We start from the raw sequence: 26,969 nt of genomic DNA on the forward strand, positions 1-26,969 counted from the left end.
TTGTGGTTGTTTCGTATCTTTTGTTATTGTTTTTTTTTTTTTTTTTAATCGTTTTGTGTAATTTTTGTGATCATTTGGCATGTTTTTGTTCCATTTTATAGATTTCCCAACAAAAGCTGTTGGCTGATGATGGCTGACTGAACTCTCTGGACCTGTACCAGATAAGTCCGTTCAGTTATCTATCCATGCATATTGAAACAAAATATTGTGTAGAATTTTCCCATTATTCACTTCTATTTATAGTTTTCTTTGTTGTAAAAGCAGTTGTTAATGTGCCATGTAAAACATTTCCACTGTTACAGTATACTTTGTACATGATTTGATGAGATAAACACGGCATTGATAACAAACTAGACTGTCTTTAAAGACACAACAAAGCTCATGGACTAATTACAAACTTAACATCACAACAAATACGTGATTGACATTTAGCTGAGACTAAACAAAAAATCTTCAGCAATTGGCAAGTGTTTAGAAAAAGTGTATCAGAGTAATTTTTTGAGGCACAGTGTGAAGAAAGTACAAAATAGTCCTGAAAAACAGTCTCTTACCTGCTAGGATCAGTGAAAGCAATGCCAACGTCTTCATGTTGATCTCTTTGACTAAATCTGCATTTAGGATTGTAGACTGTGACTTACTGTAAATATGCGACCTGTGCACGTGAGTTATTACCACCTGTTAATGTTTCCTTCTTGTCTTCGTCCTGCTATTTATCTGTGTTTGGTTCTAGCACACCTAATCTTTATGAACACCATGGGTCCTGCCCCTTTTATTCCCACTTTATTTCAGTAAGTCATAAAACAGGGCCTTCCCGTTACCTTATCTGTCAAAAGCACTTATTTTTTTCTCTGTTGCTTCCTCTTGGTGTGCAGTCCATCATCATTGAGAGGGTAGAAAGTTCACATGTTCAAGGCTATTCCAAAGAAGTAAATAATAATGAGTAAACAATCATACCTGATAAAGAACTGTTCCTCAAGTACGCAGACTGTCAGTGTAGATTCATCTGCACGTGTTTGTGTGTGTGTGTGTGTGTGTGTGTGTGTGTGTGTGATGTTTATTGATCCTTTAACTGATATGGGGTAAATAAGAACTTTTGTTAGAGACTAGAGACTATAAAACTGACAGGTAATGTCAAAACAACAAAGGATATGATAAAAATGAAAAATAATGACATTTGAATTCACAAACAAGCCACAAAGTTGAAATAGCTGACCTGTTTATTCTCACATCAAGCTTCCACTTATTGTATATCTGAACTCTCACCTGTTCATTTACAGCAAATTATAAACCATAACGTGACTAAATTTATATCTGGAACTCCATAAACAATTTTTTTTTTTTAAAGATTATTTTTTTGGGCATTTGACATGCTTTATTGAAAGTGAGAGACAGATAGAAAGGGGGTGACAGAGGGGAGGACATGCGGACTGGACTGTAGCCTCTATACATGGGGCGCCTGTGTAAACCACTACGCTACGGACCACCCCCCTCCATAAACAATTTAAGTATTTTCTTCATCTCTTGAATCAGCAAAAACATTTCACTTCTATTTCATAGACAGGTGCGTAGGAGACGGAAAAGTGCATCAAAAACATAGAGAAGACTCTCACACACAAGACATTTATTTATTGCAACGTTCCGAGTGCTCGACCTTCATCAGGCAATACATTTGCATGAATATATGTCCTGAAGGTTTAATATTTTGCAGAAGTCTTCTTTGTACTGTATCTCCTGAATGACAGAAAATGGGGGCTGTAAATTAAATATGGACACTGTTGCCAGAAGGAAATGCACTTTAAACTGTGACACATGGGCCATAAATATTAATGCCTTTAGAATATACCAATGCTCAGTATTTCCTCATATCTCTACAGTCTCTACAGAAACTAGGCTTCACTGAATCAGAACGAATATTTCTTCACTCAATCTAATGATTTATTAGTCTGGAGCTGCTGGGGGGTAAGCTGCTATGTGGCGGCTCTACCCTTTGGATGTTTTTTTTTGTTTTTTGAGGGGCATTTTTGCTTTTATTTGACATATTCCCTTTCTGACAGAAGGCATGTTGACATGTCACTGCAGAAAAAGCACAAATACCATTAATGACCAGTGCATTTAGTTTTGTCAGTTCCAGAGCCCTCACATTGTGCACTTAACTGCATGGCACATTGGAGCTTTTCTTCCTCAAGAAGAAACAGAGGATGGGGAATAAACACAAGAAAATAGCATAGGAGTTTTAGCTTGAAGAACTGCTAGAATACGACTCAAAGATTCATTCATTCATTCATTCATGCAACAATCATTCATGATTGCTGTTGAGTTTTTCAGATGTATTTTTTGGGTGATTTGAGCACCACAAGCTGAGCACCATCTTGTCTCATTATATTTGAGAGAAGGCCGATATCTGTAAGACTCAGCAAGTCACAACAAAACAATCTAGGTTGATTAATAGCACGACAAGTAAGAGAAAAAAATATACCAATATCACAATTTTAAAAAAATTAAACCTAACTTTAAAACATTGTCATTTAGTTTTAAACTGGGGAGAAAATATTGGTGCAATAGACTCAATTTAATCCAGGTGTAATGATAGTTGGTACATTTCAGCAGCAGTGTTTGCTGAAGTAAAATGTGAAGACAGCTGTTTAAATGATTCTTGAACTAACATTACTGTTATAAAAGATTAAAGACAGAACTTTATGCTTATTTGGCTCATAAGATTCACAATCTGTGAGAGATTGTTTATGTGAAACATGTTTGTGTAAAGAGAGCAATGGGTGCTGAGCTGTGTTGTTATGGATTTGTGTGTGTGTGTGTGTGTGTGTGTGTGTGTGTGTGTGTGTGTGTGTGTGACATCAGTGTGTCCTGTTCGCAGCAGAGCAGCTGGGGCTGTTCATAGTGAACAGGTGCTGCCGTAGAGATTTTCTGACTTTGTATTTCTCTAGCCTTGCGTATGCACACGTGTCTGTATGTATGGCCCTTGTGTGTGTGTCTCTGTGTGTGCATATGTCCACAAATGTAAGCATGTGTGCACATTAACCACAACGAGCAACAATGAGCCGTTGTGTGTAGCTGGTGGTGGTGAGAAACCTAATAGCCAAGGACACAGTAGCTCAACCAGCAGCTGCTACATCTCTGCACCTCCTATTACACTCCTCTCTGTTGACATGTGGAGACCTCACAGCTCTAACTGTAGTGATTTTATCTGTTGAATTCAGAGGGAGTTTTTGATTTATTAAAGAAATAATGCAAATGTTGAGGAAGATATTAAACAGACTGTATTAATTTGTTCCTGAAAAAGCTGACTTAGTTTTCTCTGCAGATTATTTAGAACAATTGCTGTGAAGATTCTGAAGATTTGTGGTTTTGCAAAATGCTTTGAAGTGGATACAGAGTTGGAGGCGGGGTCCTGTTCATTGCTATGAAAGTTGCTACATCTTCCATGCATAAAATTACCTGGATCTTCCAAAAATTTGCACCCATAGAGAAAGAGCGATAGAGCTTTCCAGCTGGTCGAGTCAGCTACTTACTGTTCAGCGCTCCACTAACTTGAATGGGAATAACTCTCTTCCTTTACTTCTGTCTGGAGAAGGACAGGACTTCTGCATTTTTACATTACTTGAGAGCCATCATAGTTTCTCTAACATGTTTGGAAAGAAAGTGAGGTTAAATCCACAGGCTTTGTAGGTTCATCACTACCAGCAACACTTTTCACAAGCTCACATCATTCCCCAGTTGTCAATTGATACAATCAGACTGCAAAATGTCTTTACACTCAACTTTGCATATTTGCTCCAAGGACCACAATGCCAATCAGTATTGGACTTTGTAATTTGTTTTAACCTTTTAATGTGAAATAAGCTCAAATACAATATATAGTTATATATGTAAATGAAAGGCATTTGGACATTGTCCTGATAATATGAAATACTAATAGGACAGATGAAAGACCCGTTTCAAAATAAAACGAGTTCATATTTCCCCTTTCTTTGCAGAGGGCAGTGGTCTCGCCCTGCATGCGCGCGCTCCCCGTCAGTTGTCTAGGGCACGCGAGACTGCGCGCGTGCTGCAGATGAAACTTGAAGAAGCTGCAGAAAGTTTGGAGTTAACACTAATGTCATCCAGACGGGACGAGCCTGGACTCACCGTGACGAGACATGAACACCGTGAAGATGTTGGCGCTGCCTCTTCTCATCACTTTACTGCACAGTGAGTCTGTTTTTTCTCTGGTTTTAAAAACTTTATCAGCCGAAATTTGTTACAAGTATCACAGAATAAGAGGCGGTGATAGGCAAAAAGTTTTCAGAGGCAGAGATGCATGAGGTTCATGACTTGAACAGGCATGTGTTCAGAGCTTCTGCTGTCCTGGTGTTGTTCTTTTTTTTTTTTTTTTTTCAAATAAGATGCTTTTATAATAATCTCCAACATTTTCACTTATTCTGTTATCTCATGATGTATTTCACTTTGGTCTTTTTTCAATTAATCAATTAAGTTAAGGATATAGAGTAAGTTTCTAAAGCTGTACATAGAATAAACATAATACAATGTAGAACGTGCACGAAAGGAGAAAGTTAGGAACTGTATGAAAATTATTCCTGCATTTTTCACACAAAAAAGCAGGATCATGCACAGTATTATTTGGACCCATCTCTTGAAGAAAAAAACCTCCTGTAATACTCCCACCCCAATATCTTTTAATTCAACTCAGCTCACCATTAATAAAAGGTAAAGGTCGGTGTTCAATAATCCTTTAAAGATAACCTTAATGTGAAACCATCATTATTTTTTGTTCAGATTTTCTCTTAAGCAATTAATCTTCAAAGGAAAATTAAAACATTAAAAAACTCACAAAAATGTCCCCCCTTTTTGACCTGCCTAGAGTTTTGCAATGCGTCTCAGAAATGCAGGATAATGGTGTGATTTTTTAAAATAATTTCCTATTAAATTAAAGAAAAGTGGTTAAGATAAAAGACTTTTTCAAACCACTTTTTTTTTTTTTTTTAGCCATGCATGTTCGGCCTTGTACAACTGATTAGCTGATATTAATATTTTGTTTCAGCCAGAAATTGTCAACTGTGATAACTCAGAATACAATCTCTACAGAATGCAGGCTGATTGGTCTGTTTATCTGGTTCATGTTTTATTGATTATCCCTTTGTGTGATGGAGTCCGTGCATGTTAAGCGGAGGAGACGTGATGTGTTCAGGGACTGCGTCAGAGGCTGAGATTGTGCAGGGAGTGGTTGGGGTCCGTGTTTACGTTGAACCCGCTCTGATCCCGTTTGAACCCGAGATCCACAGAGTGATGAAACACCGTGGAGGAGTGTGAGAGCCCAACTTTTCGGTTTGAAGATGGCCCCCGACTGACCCTGTTGTTGATTGGACCGAGATGAAAACGACCACTTGCTATCTGGAAAAAAATGCATTTGAAGTTGCTGTGGGATTTCTGAGGGGCAGAGGCTGCTTTCCAAACAACATGCTTTATGTCGATAATTGCAACTTTGACGTTTGTTTTGATCTTGTATTTACTCCTGAGAGCCAAATTTCCTCATAGAGATTACAAGATTGAAATCCTTATCCTCAGTTAGGAAGAAATGAGTTTTAATTAGTATCCGGTGTGTGATAATGGAATTGCATGGCCTGTAAAACTGAATTTAAAACAGATTGGGCACATGATTGATTTTTAGATTTTTAGCATTTTCTAATGCTTTTAAAATACTTAAACAATGCATTTTAATATGACAGTAGTTTGCAATGCATTTAAAATATATTGCACGTATGTTTTCCGTTAACATACTGTGGGTTCAAATGGCAAAGGTCCAGGTCTACTGTTAAAATCAGGTTCAGGTTAAGTTGAGGGTCAGGGTTAAAGTAAGGAGCCTCACAAATGTGTAATGCATATATCTGTGTGTGTGTGTGTGTGTGTGTGTGTGTGTGTGTGTGAAGGTGTGTGTGTGTGTGTGTGGTGCCAGCTGAGAAGGGTAAGGTTACTGTCACAAAGAGCTGCTTTGTCTGCGCAAGAGAAGCACGCTGTCCATGCACACACACCCTCACTGCTCCCACACGTTCTCTTCTTGATGCCAAACAAGACATATGCATCAATAAGTTGACCCAGGAGAGACGTGTCTGTGTCCCGTGTTAAACCAGAAGTCACTGATGTTATTTTCACCTGTAAATTAGCTTCCATATATGCCCTGTTGTACATATGTTATTTTAGCTCAAACCCTGTTTCTTTTTCCTAACATTAACCAGGTAACTGTACATGTCCTGTTAACACATACATTTATTTTGATAGTATATAGTACATATACAGTCATGGAAAGAAACATTAGACCACCCTTGTTTACTTCAATTTATTGTTCATTTTAATGCGTGGTACAACTAAAGGTAGAAAACCATAGAAATTTCTAGATATCAGCTCTTAAATTAAACTCTTATGAGCTATTTTTGTTGTTATCATTATATTTGTCCCAATAAATGTACCTTTAGTTGTACCAGGCATTAAAATGAACAAGAAATTGAAGAAAAAGGGTGGTCTAATAATTGTTTCCATGACTGTATATAGTATTAAAGTTAAGCATTGGTATTTGTTTTTGTTTAATTGCAGTGAAATAAATAGAAATGTATATTAAAAGGCATGAAATTAAGCTGACCACAGTCGCTGGTCGGCATGTTTGTAAACTTCTATGCATTTTTGTGGGTGAATGTAGGCTCTGCTGTGTGTAAGGACAGATCCCTAAAAAGGTTATCAGGTCGGGATAAAGCCGCCTGCCAGAAAGTCATCCATCACCTGCATTCCTACACACCACCGCTCCTGGCACCACCACTCTGTGTACATGTGTGTGTGTGTGTGTGTGGGTGTGCCCAGATATGGACATATTCTATTGTAAGAGGTTAATGTTGTGTGTTTTTTATATACATTTGGTGTGAATCCAGGGTTGTTATGTGTAGGCTGTGACTCATTCTCATTGGATTTAAAAAAAATCATGTTTACATTTCTGCTTCGCTTCTTGCTTCTCTGATTGTACTGAAGTTCAGAAAGCTCCCCACATTCCTAAATTATAGATAAACAGCTGGATCTAACTGTTGTTTTAGTCAGTGGTGGCAGCAGTAAAAAGACTGCTAAGTAAAATCTGTTTATTGATTTATAACTGATTGATCCTCTCCTCCTGCAGGTCCTCTCTGTCTGTCAGTGACAGTGAGCAGCAGTAAACCCAAAGTGGAGGTCCACGAGCACACAGGTCAGACTTTCTTTCTTTCTTTCTTTCTTTCTTTCTTTCTTTCTTTCTTTCTTTCTTTCTTTCTTTCTTTCTTTCTAGCTTTCTAGCTTTCTAGCTTTCTTTCTTTTTAAAAATTTCTTCTTCTTTCTGAATATTTTTTTTTCTTTTTGTTAAAAACAACTTGACAAATGTCAAATGTATGTCTTAGTAATATACGTATATGAACGTATATTTTTCAGAATATTTTCTTTGAAAATCAACAAAGATAAAGGGAAACACAGCATTCTGCATGCTACAAAAAGTGGGATATAAAAAACACTGTCACTGTAAATGTCACCAACCGCATAACAAATACCTGCACATTCAAACTAAAATATATCTACTGTTATATTATAAAAAGTCATTTTTCTGTTCCTGTCCTCACAGATGCTGTGCTGTCCTGTGAGTTCAGGACGGAGAAAGATCAGAACCCTCGAATCGAGTGGAAGAAGAAAGGAAAGGCGGTGACGTTTGTCTACTTTAATCACAAATTTACAAGTGAGTGACAGAACTTTACTGCATGAAATTCTCTGACTTCTCTTCTCTGTTTCCATCATCTTTTTATCATTGATTTATGCCCTCCTCTGTCACCCTCCACTACAGGTTCTTATGCAGAACGAGCAATGATGGAGGGAGCGACTCTGACGATACACTCTGTGACTCAGAAAGACTCGGGGGAATACCGCTGCGAGGTGACTGCCAGCGAGGACCACGTCAACCTCGGAGAGGCGACTGTGACCCTCAATGTGCTCGGTATGCATTTTTGTGAATATGTAAATATGCACACATTTATATGTATTTGTGAAACATAAGAAAAGTAAACTTGTGTAATTTACTTTGTTTAGCCTTTAAAGTCACAATGACAGTTTGAGCAGCTTTAGCTTCTTCAATGTGACTTATTTTTGAGTGAATATAAAAAGGATTTAGTTATGAGATCAAAATCAATCCAATTTCATATCCTGGTAGGTGTTCGTAGACTTTATGAGAGAATTGGATGTATCCACCGTTTTGTCACCAATTGCTGACTATAATTATGAAGCATTTCACTTGAACTGTGATATTAATTGGAATGCTATTTTTTGGAGGAAAAACATGTTGAAAACAGAATATACAGGAAAAAAACATAACTTGCAAAAAAAAAATCATGCTGTATTCAAGAAGACTTAAAACTAGTGTTTGAGACCTTTAACTCATAAGGAAAATGTTTTGTTTATTGATTATTGCTAAAAATTGATGCTTTAATGCAACAATATAATCATGTAGACTCCTCTACACCCACCAAACAACAAAATACACCAACAAAAGTCTATCTTTAGTGTTTTAAGATTAACTTGTCTTCCCAAGAATTGCAATCTTTTTGCTGTAACTTCAGCTGTTTCTCCTCAGTGCCTCCTCACATCCCGTCCTGCGAGGTGCCGAGCTCTGTGTTCGTGGGCTCCGGCCTGGAGCTTCTCTGTAAGGACAAACTCAGCGTGCCTCCTGCCACCTACCGCTGGTACAAAGACAACAGGGCTCTGACGGCATCAGTAGACACGCCATACAGCGTCGACACAAACAAGGGCACGCTGGTAAGAACACACTTAATGATACAAACTTGCAGGAGTTTAAACACAGTTGTACAGATTGTGATTGAACTCTCCTCTTGTGTTTGTCCTGAGCAGAAGTTTAGGAGTGTGTCCAAAACAGACACAGGGATGTACCGCTGTGAGTCCTCCAACAGCGTGGGGGCGCCCAAGAGCTGTGTGGCCCAGCAGCTGAAAGTTGTTGAATGTAAGTGGTTTTAGTAAAGCACCTTTGTGAAGTTTTGATGTCTGCTCCTCTCAGCAAACACTGAAAAAACAAGCAGTCTCTTTCTCTTCCTTCCAGATCCTTTGAATATGACGATTTTGATAGCAGGTGCTGCAGGTTTTCTGGCGCTCCTCCTTTTCTGCTGCATCTGTGTGTGCGTGTGCCGACGCCGAGGCTGCTGCAAGAGTGAGTAGTGTGTGTACTTCTGTGTGTGTGGTTGTTTGAATGTTTGTGTGTGTGTGTGAGTGTGTGTGTGTGTGTGAGAGAGAGAGAGAGAGAGAGAGAGAGAGAGAGAAAGTCCCAGTTTCTGCCCTTCATTGCTTTAACATTCATTTACAGTTATAAACACATTTTAATCTGGTTAATACGTATGAATATATTGCACCAGAAAAAGCTACAAGCCGATTTGCATTTGCAGTCCCTGAGTCAACGGTAGCCCTCAATTCTAAGCATTAAATTAAAACCAATAATTTGTTATTTAAAACAGTCTATCCATACACAGTAGAACTTTACACACACACACACACACACACACACACACACACACACACACACACACACACACACACACACACACACACACACACACAAAAACAAATATTTTTTAATAAGTATTAACACCAAAATGTAAATATGTGCCATTGCAAATGAAGGTCTTCATTCAAAATGTACTCATAATTATTTTGATATAAACAATGGACACAGATAATTAGCACAAGTGTAGTTTCTGTTTCCCTCAGCTTCAGGGAGTGTTTCAGCATTTTTCAGCTTCAGTTTTTGGATGAAAACAACTCACTGTTGCTGGTTCAGTCTAATTGATCTTATCAACTCTTATCTTTATTGTTTTAAATAAGAAATCTCTGGTAAATACACAGTGCACTACCTGCACAGCAATAAACAGCAGACAGACAAAATACCAGCTGGTGATCATAGTTTAAGCTGGTGATCATAATTGCCTCAGCAGAGCTAAAAGAGAGTGAATATTGAACTTTGTGGACAGACACAAGTTTTAATCTATACTTGAGTGAATTAGTGATTACTTTCCTTCACTGCGAACAGGTAAAGAGTCAAATGTACAACTAAAGATGTTAACTTTTCTTCTTTGTTGTTGTTTTTTTTTTTAACAGAGAGCAAGAAAACAAAAAGGTGAGGGTTTCTCTTGTCAGTGTGACTCTTGTTCGACCTGTGGCTGTGTGTTATTGTCCGGTAATGAGCTCACACTGAACTGCCACCCTTTGTCTTTCAGCACCAAGTCCTACAACCCGCCTCCTCCTCCTCCTCCTCCCATCCGCAACGTGAGTGATCAGAGGGATTGTTATCGTGTCAGGGCTTGTTTTGCTCGCCGGGCTGCCATTAAATTCTGTTGATAAGTTGCTGATAACGCTGGTCCCTTGCTAATTAAAGGAAATGATTCATTGTACGTCTCTCTGCTCTTTACAGATCAAACACTACAAACAAACTCAGTCCTTCATGATCTGAGGGGGAAACACTTCAAACCATGCAGAATGGAAAGTGAACACTTATTGATGAACACACAGGAGAGTCACTCACACGTTGCATTGCTCTTGGATGACTCCTCGCTCCTTTCTGGGATGGAAAGATCTTCAGATAATGACAAAAACAGGGTAAAAACGAGACTGCAAAAAATCCTGTTGCTTCATAAACACTGGCATCTATGCATGTTTGGAAGTTTAATATCTACTATTAACTCACAGTACTGTAACTTCAGGGTTTAACACTTTTAAAAATGTTTCATTATCATATTTTTTGCGTGTCAACACCTTTAAATAATCGTATTTTTCCAACTCTTTTCTAAGACTTTATTTTCAGCACTTCAGTGAAGTCAAGCTTTAGCTCTCTTGTGCCACCTATAGGCAAGTTACCGTTACTCATCCACACTGATTATCACAAATAATGTATAGATTGTATCCTTCTTATTGCCTTTCATTTATATTCAGATGCAGAGATGTTTTTTATATATAAGGTTATTTTTGTTGTGTTTTATATATTTCTAAGAGAACATGTTTGTGTGTTAATCTTTGGCTGTTTACGTTTAAATAATGTGAATTTAGCTACAAATGAACGGGTGTCTGCACACACTGAATGGTGCTTTGGAAACTTTTAAAGCTTTGATAGTATTTTGATGAGTGTATCTGTTGTTTAATAAAGAAATGTGAAGAAAAAAAATTTAGTTAATTGGCCTTTGGTGGTACAAAGCCAGGCAGAGGAGTGGAGAAATCAACATCTGTTAAAAGTATCTTTGAACAACCAGCAAAAAGATGAAGAATACACTGTTTGATGTTTAGTGTGTGTCTCGGGCTCCTTAATGATTTATTGAATTTATTGAAGAAGTATTCAGATCCCTTACTTAAGAAAAGGTACTAATACCACACTGTGAAATTACTTCACTACAAGTAAAAGTCCTGCATTTAAAACCTACTTTACTTCAGTAAAAGGACAAACGTATCAGCATCAATGTACTTAAAGTATCAGAAGTAAAAGTACTCGTTATGCAGAATGACCCCAATCAGATTGTTAAATATATTTCAAATATATTATTGGATTATTATTACTATTGATGCATTTATGTAAGTAGTTTTTTACTGTTGTCAATGCAGGGTTTTGAGTATTTGATATGCGATATGTGGTTTAATTTAAAATAAATGAATCATAATCACTGTATATTTATCATGTTGTTTTATGTTAAATCTTGACCCGAAAAGTAACTAACTGTAGAGGAGTAAAAGAGTACAATATTTGCCCCTATAACATATGGCATCACAGTCAGTGGACACTTTTAAAAAAGCTCTAAAAACTCTTTAATCTTTAACAAAGCCTTTAGTTTTAGTTTCCTTAGCTGATATCCTTGCTTTTTTCCCACTGTTATTATTTTTTTATCTTACACTCGACTCTGTAGCACTTTGAGATGTTATGTAAAATGTGTTTAAAAAGTGTCTCTGAACACAACTGGCTGTTTGAAGATAGGAAGCTGGTGAGTGAATCGTCCTTGTTGCAGAAATGGTGAGATAAGGTAAGAGAGACTTTATTGTCATTTATCAGTATATGGTGCCATGCAGTACAGACAGGGACACTTGTTTCTTGTATATTTATATTTAAATAATAGAGATGGAGTAAATAAATTATTTTATTTATTATTTTGGTAAAAAAAAAAACATACAATATTCTTCTGCAAGAAGATATAGATATAGCAAGCTATACATTTTCAGTTTTAACCCTTTTTAAGAGTATTTACACGTTTTAGAGTCTTTTTTATATTTTAAAATGGTAATTTTACATTCATGCATGTAAAAACATATAATCAGTAGGTTTACAATGAAACAATCCATAATAACTTGGTTGTAAATAAGACGACATGCTGACGTCACATGATGACCGGCAGGTTAAAGGTCATCATGTGACGCGGTGTCCCTGGCCTATATATATTTGGGGGGATGAAACTTCTGCTTGGCTTAATAAGTGTAATCAACATATAAAATGAAAATGGTTAATTTCACATATCAGTGCCATGTAAAACCATTGTATTTTATATGTAGATCTTTCCTATGTTTTTATGTAAAACAAGTTAATTATCCTCATTGAACCATGACATGTGAGAGGGAAAGAACACCATTACACTAAATTTTGATTAAAATGTTTTAATAATGGATTTATTAATGAAATATAAACAATGTTTATTGGGATTTTGTTAAAGTTTATGACACTTTTTGATAATTAAACAAGCCCTAGGTCAAATTGACCCACGAACATAATTGCTGTTCCTGAGAAATGGACATAACAGGATTAATAACAGGGTTAAAGTATAAAAAGTAAAAGTACTCCTTATGCAGAATAGACCCACTCAGATTGTTATATATATTCCAAATATATCATTAGATTATTATTTTTGTTGCATTATTGTAAGCAGCATATTATTGTTGTCAAATTCGGGTTAATTTAACTACTTAATATACTGTTATGAGGTTTAATTAATAAGAATAAGTAATCATTTTAGATTAATCATGTTTTTCATGTTAAACTTCAACCCGAAAAGTAGCTAAAGAATGAAATGTAAAAAAATGAAATTTCTCTGTTGTCCACTAGATTGCAGCACATCACTGACTGTCTCTGCTCACAGCAGCTCAGACTGTCGGCCTGCAGCTACACTTTGCCAGCCGTTATCCATTATTTGTCCATGAACAGTAGCACTATTGTCCCCCTCCCTTTGTACTTGTTCTCCTTTTTGTGCAGCCCATAAATTAAAAGTCTTGAAAAGCACTGATTTCCTGCCATTCAGCTTAAAAAGAAGATGTATTGTAATGTGCATGCTGTCAGTATTTATAGATTTGACTCATGTTCATGCTGATGATTACACATTTTGGATAATGTTACATCTGGCTTGTGCATGACGTGTGCAATGCGGACAGTGTCAGGAAGCAGTAACAGAGGTCTATTCTCGTACATGGTCATAACCCGCTCTAATGATAACTTTAAGTAGCTCATATTGATCTCCTAATATAGCTGTTTGATAGCTCAAACCTCTCAATAGCCACTCTCAGCCGAGCTCTGAAATATGCAAATGTTGTTCCACAGTTTGCCACTTGTGTGAAAACTGTACCCTCAGTTGGGACTGCATTGGTTTCAGAATACTGACAATGCATTTTGAATTTGTAGGATGTTTTTTGGGGGTATTCATAAGCCAAGGATGTCTGATAAAAAACACTTATTCGTGACTCACTCCTCCATTTTAGTGATTTATGTGTTGAGGACAATGTGATGTATTGACAAAAGGAAAAATACAAAACTAAACAAAGCTATGCGACACTAATCAGGGCTTTTTTAGGTATTTTTCTGTATCTTGCATGCATTGTGCAGACATGTTTTTTCCTCTCCTTACCCAATGCATAATTTCTGTCAAAGCCACCAAAGTCCATTGACAAAAACAATAATTTTACCTTGCAGAACACAAGAGCTGCATATGTTTTGATTCAACAAGGTCACACAATAACACAAACTAACTAACTTATCGATGCAGAGGTAGACCAGCAACTGCCGTGTTCTTCAAGGTAAAATTTCTGTTTTTGTCAATGGTATCTGGTGGCTTTGAAAAGAGAATAGACGGCTATAACGGCTTCAGTTCCTGATTGGAAAGGGCTGTCTGACAGCAAGGTATAAGAATGAAAATATTCTAAATATAAAATTACACTTAAATTTATATAAGCTTCTTTCTTTTTTTTTTTAAACCAGGGCTGTGCCGACAACCATCTACTGTCGGTAATACACTGTAACAAATAAGTACCTCATCAACCACACTTCCCAAAAGCCCAAACTATCACTTTAAGTAGCATAAATTGGAAACACTCAAGTAAAAATACCTCAAATTAAAGGGATAGTTTGGGATTTTGGACATTTAGTTTTATGAAATACTTGCCAGTATTGTAGTGGATGCAAAGTTATGAGCTTAGTTTCCAAGCTCTGGTTTCGATCATAACATAGATAGTTCTGGCAAGCTGGCAGGGTCATGAAACTACAAGGTTTTACTCCACAAAACAACATAATATTTCTACAAACTGCAGCCGGTACAGCAAACAGGCCAGCGTACAGCACGTAGTAATATTAGGCAATTATCTCTTCAAAACCACCAGACTCCATTGACAAAAATAGTAATTTTACCTTGAACAACAAGGGAGTTGTTTGTCTACGACTGCATCAATCTGTTTGTTTGTCTGTGTTATTGTGTGACTTTGGTGGATCCAAATTAACCCTTTAAATTACCAAAGTCACACAATAACAAAAACAAACTAAACAATCGAGGCAACGGTATACCAGCAGCTATTGTGTTCTGCTAGGTAAAATTATTGTTTTTGTCAATGGAGTCTGGTGGCTTTCAGAGAAATCCTGTATTGCGCAAGGAAAAGAAAAAACATATCTGCACAATGCATGCAAGATAATAAAAAAATCTCCGCATTAGTGACGCATAAGTTAGTTTAGCTTTGTATTTTTCATTTTACCAACACATAATATCGTCCTATTTAATGCAACTTAATGTCCAAAAGAAGCACTTGAATTTATTTTAAAAAAACAGTGAGCATTTCTGGGCAGAGCGTGGGAGTTTCCTTTGACCTGTGTGAACGCATCAGTGGGGCGAAACGTCACACATGCAAATCAGCCAACTGGAATTCCTCTTTCTTTTCAAAAGCATACAGACACACAGAGCTCCATGGACTGACTGAATGACGACTGTGTCTGGAGGTACTCAAATTATAACATCAGCCACACACACACACACACATGCACATGCACACACTTGGCTTTTTAACATCGCAGCTCGACCGCCTGCTGCAGTCATTTTCTTAACAGGCCTTATTTTTATGGATGCTCGTCCTGTATAACAGCTCGAGGGGGCTGTTTCATCACGTTTTGTAAATGTGTGTGTATCTGTCAGAAAGCGACAGAGGAGAGCGAGTGTGGAAACAAGTGAGAGAAAGAGAGGGAGAGCAGCTGAGTGTGAGTGGGCGGTTGCTGTCAAATGAAATCTATGTCACTACCACTATTTTCTTAGATGTTAAATTAAGCCTTGAGCAAGGTTTCGTCCAAGATGGCTCCTTTCCTCTGCATCTACCCACAATGCTCTCTGTGCATTGAGCGCCCCTGAAAACTTCCAGGAGCGCCACTCGCGTCTGAACAGGTGGTGCGGCGCTCGCAGCACATTGCACGACACCCTCTGGGATTAAGTTGCGTTTTTCATATTTTACAATTCCTTTTCTGGTCAAAAAAGAAAAATCTGTTTTTGCCGTTTTTATTTGTGAGTTTTGTTTCTTTGACTCCTGCGATGCTCATACATCGCTCTCGGTTTGTGGCACATTTACAGCTCCCATATCCCTCCACATTAGCAGCTCTTGGTTTATGCAAAGCTTACATCATTTTCATGCCTCGGGGAAATTGTTGTGGCAAAGGGAGCAGGAAGAAGACCACTGACACAGGGATTACCACAGGAAACTCTCTCTTCCCCCTGTAGCAGCAAGAAATAGCAGCAGTTAAACATTTAAACCCCACCAGACGACATCCCCTACAGTTTCATTAAATCTTTATTCTGAGCTTCTCTTACAATGCTCTGCTGTGTGTGTGTGTGTGTGTGTGTGTGTGTGTGTGTGTGTGTGTGTGTGTGTGCGTGCGTGCGCGCAAGAAGCCGAGACAGAGAAAAAGTTCACTATTTCTGCTCTCTCTCTGCTGTCTTCAGTCTCAATCGTGCTGTTATTTAGCATTGCTCACTGACAACACTGTTATGTGTAATTACAGCAGAGTTGGAGGATGGAAATGGTTTTGCCACTACACACACGCACACACACACATACAGCGTCCTGTCCTCCTGCACAAGCAATCAGTCAGGACTTAAACTCCCACAGCCGCACTGTGCTTCCTATTTGAGCTCATATAGGAACAGTGTAGGCAGAGTGTTATACAGATGAAATGTTTTGTCTGTGTGAGCGTGTGAGTGTGTGTGTGAGAGAGAGAGACTGTAATTTCGAAGCATTACACAATATCTGTTCCCTGAATGCCAAATAGGTTTGTTAATAGTAGATGTATTTAAGAAAAACGCAGCATAATTAGCAAATTCAATATCAGATTTGATCAGAAACCCAATTAAAAAGTTGTGTGAGCTTGCACTTGAACGCTCTGCCAGAAACTGAGGACACCGATGACTGTGGTGCAGCTAACCATTATTTTCATTATCAAAAAAGAGTTCTGATTATTTTCCCCGTGAATCAGTTTTATCTATAAAATGACCGAAAACAATGAGAAATGGCCGTCATTATTTTTCCATTTTCCTGATTTGTTAGAGCAACAATCCAAAACCAAGATAAATTCAGTTTACTTTGATAAAACACTAATGAAAGAAGAAAACATTCACATCGTTTTAGAGGCTGGAACTGTTTTGCTAAAATGATGAATCGACTTTGAAATGATGAAATGATAAAACCGTTTTTGAAACTACCACTGATGCCAGAGACGTTTAGATTTACTTTTTTATTAAATGTTGAGCCGTTGTAAAATACTCTCTAAACACACACCTGGGAAAACTTTACATCTGTATTTTTTCACCAAACAAATTGCTTCAAAATTCTAGGATAAAAACAATCAGAAGTACCGATTAACAAATGCTCAAAAAACACAAAGATGCCGGCAAAAGACAGAGAGTCTGAAACCTTTTCCTAACAACAAGCGAGCATCTGACTATCACGTTGCATCGACGTTTTGTGTTCAAACTGATGAATATGCACTTCTCTGTCCTTCATACCTTTCAGCTGAGTGCTCCAGATCAGACTTAGGATGGTAATACTTTGATGTTTTATGGAACTAACAAAGAACATAGCCAACAGCAAGTATTAGCAATGTTTTTATAGAGAAATGAGGTGGTATAATATGGATAGGACTTCATTAATCAGCCGTCCCATGTCTGCAGCAGTGCTTTCAAACGCAAGCGACATAATAAAAAGAAATTTGGTGTAAGGGAATTCATGTTTGATCCGCTAATGAACCTGCTGTGTCCTGACGCTTCATTGGAGAAATACCAGTACAAACTACAAATCAAATCAACAGTCAGTTTTCAATTGTAGTAGAGATAGGCAATGAAATTTCATTGTCATTAACTTAAAAAATGATCAAATGGTTCATGCAACAATGGTTTTGTCTTTTGCAATCGTTTTCTCTCATTTAAGGGGCATCTGAATATAACAAGATAACATCAAATGTCACGCCAATATGCTGCGAATCATACAAACAGCAGAAACAAGGAGAGACTTCTACAGAAACCAAAAAGTAGATGTAATAAAAATGAAACGAAAATGAGGTGCAAAGTAAACTCAGCTAGCATATTACAAATCGACGACAACTATTCACAGCCATTTGAGAGCGAGGCATCCAGCAGAAAGTGTGGAGCCATCCGCACGGCAACAGTCAATGGCAAGCATTGTCATCTGAAGACTAAGCTTGATGATGGAAGAGCAAACAAAGGCCCTCATCTCTAAGATGAGGAACGATCTTTGAATAATTGTCGAATAGTTCCAAGCGAATGTCATACAGCACTTTTGCTTGAAATGTCCATCCCAAATTTGTATCTTATCATACTCACTTGCTCAATCGTTATATCATTTTTGTGACAGTGTAGCTTACACTGAAACACTGAAACAAAACGATATCACTGGCAAGTGGCAACTGGGGAAGTTAGCATAATAACTGGTGGTGGTAGGTACATGTGGTTATCTTGCTGTTTCAGCACGTTTTCTACAACAATATCATTAACGTTGTTTTGACCATGTGCAATTTTACATTATCGAGTATTTATAATATCTCAAAAAGAAACTAAACAAAAGGCGCATAGACGGTAGAGGAGAGGTGCATGAAAGTCACTTTGTTAACAATATTAAGAAATGATAATGTGCCACTTATTTGCTCATGCTTGTATGCTGCACAGTTTACCTCAGGAGAGAGAACCTGAATGTTTACCTATTTATGTCTCTACATGGAAGTTGAACTGGGAGTCTCTTGAATGCTTGAGTTTAAAGAAAATAAACAAGAGCTCTTGTTCTGAAACATTGTGTCCATCCAAAGATGTCCTGGTAAGCAAGAATATTTTTTTTTGGTAAAGAAATCACATTTTAAAGGATATCGTCAGATTATCGTTATTGGAATTTTTAAAAGAATAATTTAGTTGTTTTTTGCCCACCCCTACTATGGAGCTGAACGGCTCGATGTTGCCACAGTAAAGCAGCCTGCACCGAGACAAACAAGTTCAGATTATTCCACTCCACTTCCTGTCTAACAGCGCCCCTAGCTGATCTTAAATCACTGCATTATTAACTAGAACCATGAACAGGTATGATGTGCATTTGTTTAAAGCTGAAAGAAGAATGTTTTAACCACAAGGGGGCAGAAAGCCTGAGGAGATATACATTTTCCAGTCCAGACGGCAAGGAATTGATTGCATTGATTGCATGACTCTGCTGCAGGAGAACCTGAGAGTTGCTTCTTACACCTCGTTCGCTGATTTGAATATAATGAGCAGCTAATGTCAGACTACTGTTGCACAAGATTTACATCCTCTGTGACCTTTATGTTGCAAGGTGGGGGAAAAAAGTAATATTCTTTTCAGCTCCTGTCTGCTCTCCTTTGCTTTCAACACACTTGTTTCACAAGGAAGCTTTCACTCAATGTGTCTATAAGCTAGTTCACAGTTTTTATATGACGGTTTATGTGCAGGCATTGAAGCAATACAATAAAATATTAAGCTGCTGAAAGCTTTGCAGAGTTGGTTTAAGCTTATTTGGGGTGTCTACAAATCTGTTTATTTAAGAGCAATATGAATGAACTTACTAAAGCCTATTTTGTCTGCAGAGAATACTCAGTTTGCTAATGATTACAGTATATTTTAGTCCAGAATCGTAACGAGGCCTGCATGTTCTGTACAGCATAAAGTATGCAGACTTGTCAGATGTCTGCTCTGCTTCTCACTGCCCATCAGTACCTAAGATCCTGTGCTGCAGTGTGCTATTTGATAAAACTGTTTAGCATTCAAGAGGAATCCTCAGCACTCAAGTACTCCCAGTATTATGCTTTTAACTCATTCCCCCCAGAGGAGCGGAGGGATAGAGAAGAGAGGAGGGAGCGGAAAGGCGGGCAGAAACAGAAGGATCCTTATGGGAAGGGTGAAATTTCACAGGACAAAAGCCCGTTATTGAATTCCTGTCATGATTCTTTGGATAATAACCTCCACTATCCGGCCCCCAAGACACATTTAAAGGCTCTCACAATCCCACTCCCATCTGATTTCACTGAAAGTGTGTTACTGCACACAAGCCGCTCCACTGTCCCACCGCATGCCGGATGCTACTGAACGCCTCTGTGTTGGATTAGACTTTGTGTCCCTTGAGCAGAGCTTAGAAAACATCACAATACATCCCATCAGTATGTGGAGCAACAAACAGCTGTGGCTTTACTCGGCTAATGGCTGGATAAAGTCATGCCCTGTTAAAATAAAACCAGGGGGATATGTACCTGACTGTTAAAGGGACAGCTCACCTCGAAATCACAAAATACATGTTTTTTTTTGTAGTGCTGTTGAAGATAGTCTTGGTGTGAGTAAGCTGAATTTCTTTGATAGATAATTTTACAAGAAATAAAAAAATGAATAAATTTGGAATCTGTATTTACTACTTTTCAAGTGCCAACAAGTCTTACAAATATTGGGGGGGAAAGATTCCACATGCTACACATGTTGAACTATTTACATTTTTTACAACCTCTCTCATCCTCTCCTCTCTGCCCTGTGTGAACAGCCTGCAGTTCAGTCGAAATTTAACAGATGTTTTGTCATGTGACTGTTGATCTCAGTTGAGTCATTCTGACCTTTGTTGTACTGAAGAGTGCAGAATTTAATGTTTTTAAAAGAATTGTGTTAATGTAAACTGTTTATCTTTGGCAAGATTTTAAAGAAGATGTGTAGAATTAAAAGATGACCATTTTCAGCCTCGCTCGGGTTACTTTTACTGATGGACATTTTAAAAGTTGAAAATCTAACAATAATACACATTTTTGCAGTTTCCTTCTCTGATAGGGTAATGTTTGTGATTTTAGTTTTTTTTTTAATCCCGTCAGCAGGTTTTGGGTTTCAGAGGGTGGATGTTTACATCATGTGCTGCCACGAGCAGGCTTCCTTCTGCACAAGATACTGTTGAAGGCTGTAGTTCGGTGAAAAGAAAGTAGATCCTACATGAAAATGCTCACAACAAGGTCTGTGGATTATGGCCTGGGTTAAGATATCTGGAAAGAGATATTGCTATTGAGTTTTTTAAAAAAAAAATAGCACCAGAAGCCAAGTTGTTTCATTATATTTTAAAGCTAGCAAATCAAAAGACATCTTGGCATCTCACACTAAAACAATCTAGATTGATAAACGGCACTACAGGTTAGGGATGGGCATTTGGAAGAAACCTGCCAACTCGAGTATCTATAACGTTAACGATCAATTAATTGCTGCATGCATACATGGGCAAAATATAAGATATATATATATGTGTGTGTGTATATATATATGTATATATATATATATGTGTGTGTGTGTGTGTGTGTGTGTGCGTATACATACATGTGTATATACAGTACTATGCAAAGCCTGTTTTTATAACGGACGCTTTTATTTTGAAATGACGAAAAGAAACTTGATCCTGTTGATCGTAAAACTAAATTAACTGAGATTAAACTGTAAAGATAACGTCAAGGAGTTCAATGTTTTATGTTTTAGCCACCGGAATTGGCTTATTCTCATACAGCTGCAGAACTGAAAGCTCAGCTGTGTTTCAGTGAGTACTGATACACAGTCATAGATAGAAATGAAAATGAAAAAATATGCAAATCGATTAAAAATTCCAGGTGTTCGTCCAAATTCTTAACGACCATTAATCGATCATCGATTAATTATTCCCATCCCTACTACAGGTAATAGAAACAATGTGTATTTTGTAGTGAACTTTCCCTTTAAGCCGGCACTGATCGGCCAGCCACAGGAGCCATGATGAGGCCTGATTGCTGTGTGATTTGAGCGTCCTCAGACCCACAGCTCATCAATACCCCTCACAGCTCGGCTCTGTAACACGCTGCACTGCAGCAGGACGCAGGCATCAGCCAGATGAATATTTATCAAAGCCATGAAAGACGCAGGAAACAATTTATTCGTCACAGAAAAACGATCCGGGACCAAAACTCTCCTGGACACATTTTACAAAAACAATGCTGTGATTCAAACACGCGGCCTGCTGGGGGATTGTAACGATATGAAACCCTTTGTCTGCTCCCTGGTAGGACACACTTTCACCATATGTTGCTGCTGATTGGCGAATGAAAAGAGCATCAGGTTCAGTTGAGTGTCCTCTGGTTTTGAATAATTGTCTCCGCTAATCTGCTGGGATTCATTAAAATGGAGAGTTTTGACAGTCCCAGCCACCAGGATTACAAGGTGGAGACTGAGAGCCAAAATGCGAGCAAACATGAGGAGAAGCGGTCTGATTTTATCCCTTAGTCCACCCTCAGTCTCCCACAGACACAACTCATCTCTCCCCTCTTTCTGTCCTCTGCCCAGTGAGCTGGCTGAAGACAGGGTGGGAGGAAAACAACCCCCCAGCTTATTAAACCCCAGAGTCTACAGGAAGAATCGTTCATGCGGAAAAGATTTACGTAAGGAGGAATTTTCTCAATTCTGTCCTAATTTCCGTATGCTGCACGCACCAAATCCCCTCTCTGTACAGCATATTTGAGCCCGGCTTTCCACAGTATTGTTCTGGCATCCACTAACTTTTCTCTGTATTTCTTTGCTCTGATTAACTGAGAGGGCGTTCTTGTAACAGGCCATGTTTGATGTGCTGGCCCTGATTAGAACATGTTAAAAATACCACCACCCTGCACTCTTCCATCTCCCCGATCCTGCCTTCTGTCTCCTCTTCCAGTCCACCTCTCCCGCTCTATCTCCTTTTTTCTTTTTACTGTCTCATCCACATAGCTCTCCTTTGTCCCTTTCTCCCCTGTATGATTAAAGCTTTTACTTCAGATGTATTTTTATGAAATTCCTTGCTTCCTCGCTGTGATTGTGGTTCTGTTTTTTTTTCTTTTCTTTTGTCACGCTTTGTCTGTTTTCTGCCAGAGGTCTATGTTTGATTACAGCTTCGCTCTCACTGATTACAACCCCTTGTCTCTGTGAGTGGTGTTGTCTTCCTCTCCCTCCCCATCAGCCTGAGTGACCTTGGCAGGATAACAGAGCGAGAGATGGTGACAAAAAAGTCTTATCTGGTCGCAAATGAAAGTGGAGGAAGATTCAGAGCTACTGAGAAAAACAAAGTATTATTATGGTAAAAAAAAAAAACCTTAAGAAAATGTTTGCTCTAATATTATTCTTACATCATTATCATTATGTGCACAGCTCATTTTGCACTAATATTCTCGTATCATCATTATCATTCAGGCGTTACGGCTCGTAGTTATTCCTATGAAAAGTAATGCACTGCAATTCATAGCTATCCCACAAGATTTTGATCGCACCAATATCTTATCGGCCACGTCGGTCTTGTCAGGCGGGTGGGAGGGGAAGTGGATTGCAGAACAAACCCAGAACTTTAAACTAGGAGACCAGTGATAGTTCCCCGTTGTTCATTGTATTCTCAAGCGCTTCCATAACATCTTTTCTTTCAGACGAGTGGGAAGAAAACATCCAAAAATACACATTGAGGTGTTTATTTTACTGGAGTTTGTCTATTTGCATCTAGAGATTTCTCCTAAGTTCCTAGCATTAGATAATGCCTCATTTGCATATTTCAACGTGACATGGATGAAAACCTGTAACAAAAGAAATAATTGTTTTGGAGTAAATATGGGGGAGTTTCATGATGATGAGTTTGTTTGTCTGTAAACAGTCCACTCACAAGAAAAAAACAACCACAGATACGTGGACACATTTCTGGCAGCATTTAACTTTAGCAGCAGGCTGCTGATTTAGTTTGTCACAGTCACTGTAACGATAACGGTCCAACGATATAATGGCCACGATTCCGTCATTAAAAATTCATACAAATTGTCTTTGAAGGTTTATTTGCTGTCTCCATGAAGACGTGTTCGCCACCTGGACCACATGCAGAATTGCCGCTCTGAAGTCACACGTTCTTCTCCATGTTGTTCCAACCCACAATGCAACTTACTCAACCTCATATTTCAACCTCACATTTCCCACAATGCCCTCAGCCAGACTGTGACCCTCTTACATTTTGCAGTAAAAGCCTCTCATAAAGGGCAATACATTTTTTAACCAAACATTTTAATTACCCTTTAGACATATTATCTATTATCTCTTATCTATTGCATTTTTAATCACCTTTTAATGACTTTAGGAATTAAATGATTATGAATTTATGCCTGAAACATACACAACAAGCAGAAAAGTGAAACTGAGACAGTTACAGTCACATTCAGGAGTCGCCTCACTCAGAGGACGGTGTCCAATCGTGTGTGACGGCGGTGATAAGGGGCCTATAGTTTTTCATGTTAAAGTATTACACCACTTGTCCTGAATCTCTATATTCAGTCAACAGTCTTTTTGTTTATGTGGGGCTATTTTCAGCTTGTTGTGCATGTGGCAGACCTGAACCCCTTCACTCATAATATACGAGCATACGGGGAGAGAATAGATAGCTGGCCCTTGAGTGGAGCATTTGGCACTGTCTTAAAGAATATCAGGGAGATTTGGTGCCTCTCTGTTCCCGTCTCTCCTGCCTCTCTCGCTGATTGCACTTCCAGACTTATGATTCCTCTGCAGCACAGGCAGAAATCCATCGAACCAAGGACAATATCAGAACTGTGTGGTATGTCTACAAACCGTGCTACAGGCGGGAAAGACATCCAGAAAATTAATGTTTGCCCCGAGGAATTACAGTCTTCCCTTCTCACCGTACCTGCTGTTCACTCACAGAAAAGGAAAAAAAGTAATGAATATTACACTGAATCATGTATGATGTTATCAGCTGCACAAGCTGCAGATGAACTGCAAGCAACTCATTAAAAAACGCCAGAACCACCAACAATGTGTGAGGGAATATATTAGAAGGATGTGAGACTGAAAAGGGGCAGTGTGGGTAGAGTAGTGCAGTGTGTCTTCAGGTTATAAAATGTTCATTACGTCTCAGGTCGCTTTCACATATAAAGTGTGGTGGATTCAGTGGTGAAGTTGCATTTTTAATTTGGCATGCTTCCACACTGTTTTATCAAGCATTGTTAACAGATGTCCTTCAACTATTACAGACAGAATATGCGAGGGAAAGAGCTGACACTGTTAAGAGGCAAGTCGACAACTTTAATGTATTTCCACAATTCTGTTGCTAAATAATTTGCAGACTTTGTTGTTGTTTTTTGTGTTTTTTCTCTGATCATCTGAACTGCTTTTACTTCATTAGCCCACGTCTGTCCACAAGACTTTTTCAAGCCTGCTATTACCCTGTCTGGTGTTGATTTTCACCCAAATTCAACCCATAATGTTATGTGTTTTAGTTTGCTTCCTTCCTTTGGTTCGGACTGTACAGTGAACGCGGACCAGAGTTCAATTCTTGGTCCGCACCAGAGTTCGTTTGAGCATTCACACCAGCAAAAATCAAACAGACTATTTGACAAGATGCCTGACAAGAGTTTGTTTCAATTGGGCCAAACAGCTCAGGTGTGAAAAACCCCTTATAACCCTCTTAGACCAGAGCAAGTTCCCGGCATCAAAACTAGCACCAACTCTTTGCCCATCTTGAACCGTGAACCGCTACATCAGGGGCTGGGGGCGGGGCTATCAGACCAACAAGACCAACTAGGCCTGTTGAGAGGGACCAACTAAATCGTGTAAAATATATTTATTTGATTTGTTTAACTGCAATGTGATTGATACGGGCGAGCAAGCATGCTAACGTTAGTGGAGATCGCTATTGTGCTAGCGTTAGCGGACTAGCAAAACCAAACCCAACTAGATCCCATTGAGAGAAACCAACTAAAACATGTATCACTCATTTACTTGATTTGTTTAACTGCAGTGTGATCAATACGGGCGAGTTAGTGGGCTAACGTTAGCAAGCGATCGCTATTGTGCTAGCGTTAGTTTACAACAAAGTCCAACATTAACATCTTACGTTCAGTGTTAGTACGAATGTATTCAGCATCCATAGTGATGAAGATGAGCAGCAGAGATGTGTTGTAGAGACATGTAGTCTGCCGTTGTCATTATACTTGCCGACAGGGCGGAGACATATACATGACATTACCAGTGCCGTAATGATGTGGCTCTAGAGCCTGGGGAGAAGCAAACAGTTCAGAGCTCGTTCACAAGTTGAACCAATTGCGAACCAGCATGAGCACTGGCCAGGAGCCGGCTCTGATCGAAATAGGATATTAATGTGCAGGTGAACGCTGCAGGTCAGAGCATGCATATAAAGATCAACATGAGGGTTGGTTGCTGCTAAGCTGTTGTTGGGTGAGTGGAAAAATGATGAAATGACGATTAGTTGTTTCCTGGATTATCCTTCAAACAAACTAAAGCTTCTGTAGGTAGATGAAGAACATCAACTCATTTCCTCAGGCAGCCCTGCACAAAAACATCTGCAAAACAAAATCTGTGTACCAGTACGTCTAGAGCACATTAATTAACATGTTTCATGAAATGTGTTTATTCCTCACAATAACCAAAGTGTAAAGATGGCAGGTTATGTGCTGCAGTATTTTTTGACACTTGCTTTTAGCATGAAAGTTCATAAGCACATTTCCAGAAATGTCCTTTAAATAGCTTAATTATATCAACCAACTCTCTTCTGTTAAAGCCCTCAAGAAAATATATTTTTTAAACTGGCTTTGCTCACAGTTGCATAACAAGCAACCATAATGTAACTAGAAAATAACATGAAAATAAAGGTTCATGATTGATTCAAGTCTCTGCAGAATGCTTTTCAAAGCACACTCAAATTAATGAATGACTGGGAGGTACATGGTCTATTTTGGAAAATGTCTGGCAGTAATGAGTATAATACTTGTACTAAGTGGGTAAAATGATGTAAAACCTCTGGTAGTGTTCTTTAACATGTCGGGATGAAAAAGAATCGATCGAGGGACAGACAGAGATCACAGGGGGGCAGAAGAGACAGCCACAGAGGTTCAGACCCACAGGGAAGCCACTCAAAAGGACGTCCTGCTCCCACAGTAAATGGAAGCCATTTATCTTCCTTTCACTGAGGATGGGGAGAAGTTATCAAACATTCTCCTTTTTCTCCTCTCTCCATCTGTCACACCCGTCTCGCTACATCCATCACTCACTGTCACTGCCTGCTTCTGACTCCACATGTATCTGTTGTCCCACTTCCCCCTCTAC

At 38.6% G+C, this 26,969-nt stretch overlaps 1 protein-coding gene across 1 annotated transcript; it reads left to right on the top strand.

Moving 5' to 3' along the window:
• The first annotated feature begins 612 nt into the window (after positions 1-612).
• On the top strand, positions 613-11,703 carry jam2b (junctional adhesion molecule 2b). Its single transcript, XM_059343096.1, has 11 exons — positions 613-660; positions 3,993-4,206; positions 7,172-7,237; positions 7,643-7,753; positions 7,859-8,008; positions 8,642-8,823; positions 8,917-9,025; positions 9,122-9,229; positions 10,171-10,189; positions 10,290-10,338; positions 10,484-11,703. Exons 2-11 carry the CDS (start codon positions 4,155-4,157, stop codon positions 10,520-10,522), a joined length of 885 nt encoding a protein of 294 aa, XP_059199079.1. The 5' UTR covers positions 613-660; positions 3,993-4,154; the 3' UTR covers positions 10,523-11,703.
• The last annotated feature ends 15,266 nt before the right edge of the window (positions 11,704-26,969 follow it).

The sequence above is a fragment of the Centropristis striata genome, chromosome 10, assembly GCF_030273125.1.
Source record: "Centropristis striata isolate RG_2023a ecotype Rhode Island chromosome 10, C.striata_1.0, whole genome shotgun sequence".
NCBI classification, from domain to species: Eukaryota; Metazoa; Chordata; class Actinopteri; order Perciformes; family Serranidae; genus Centropristis; species Centropristis striata.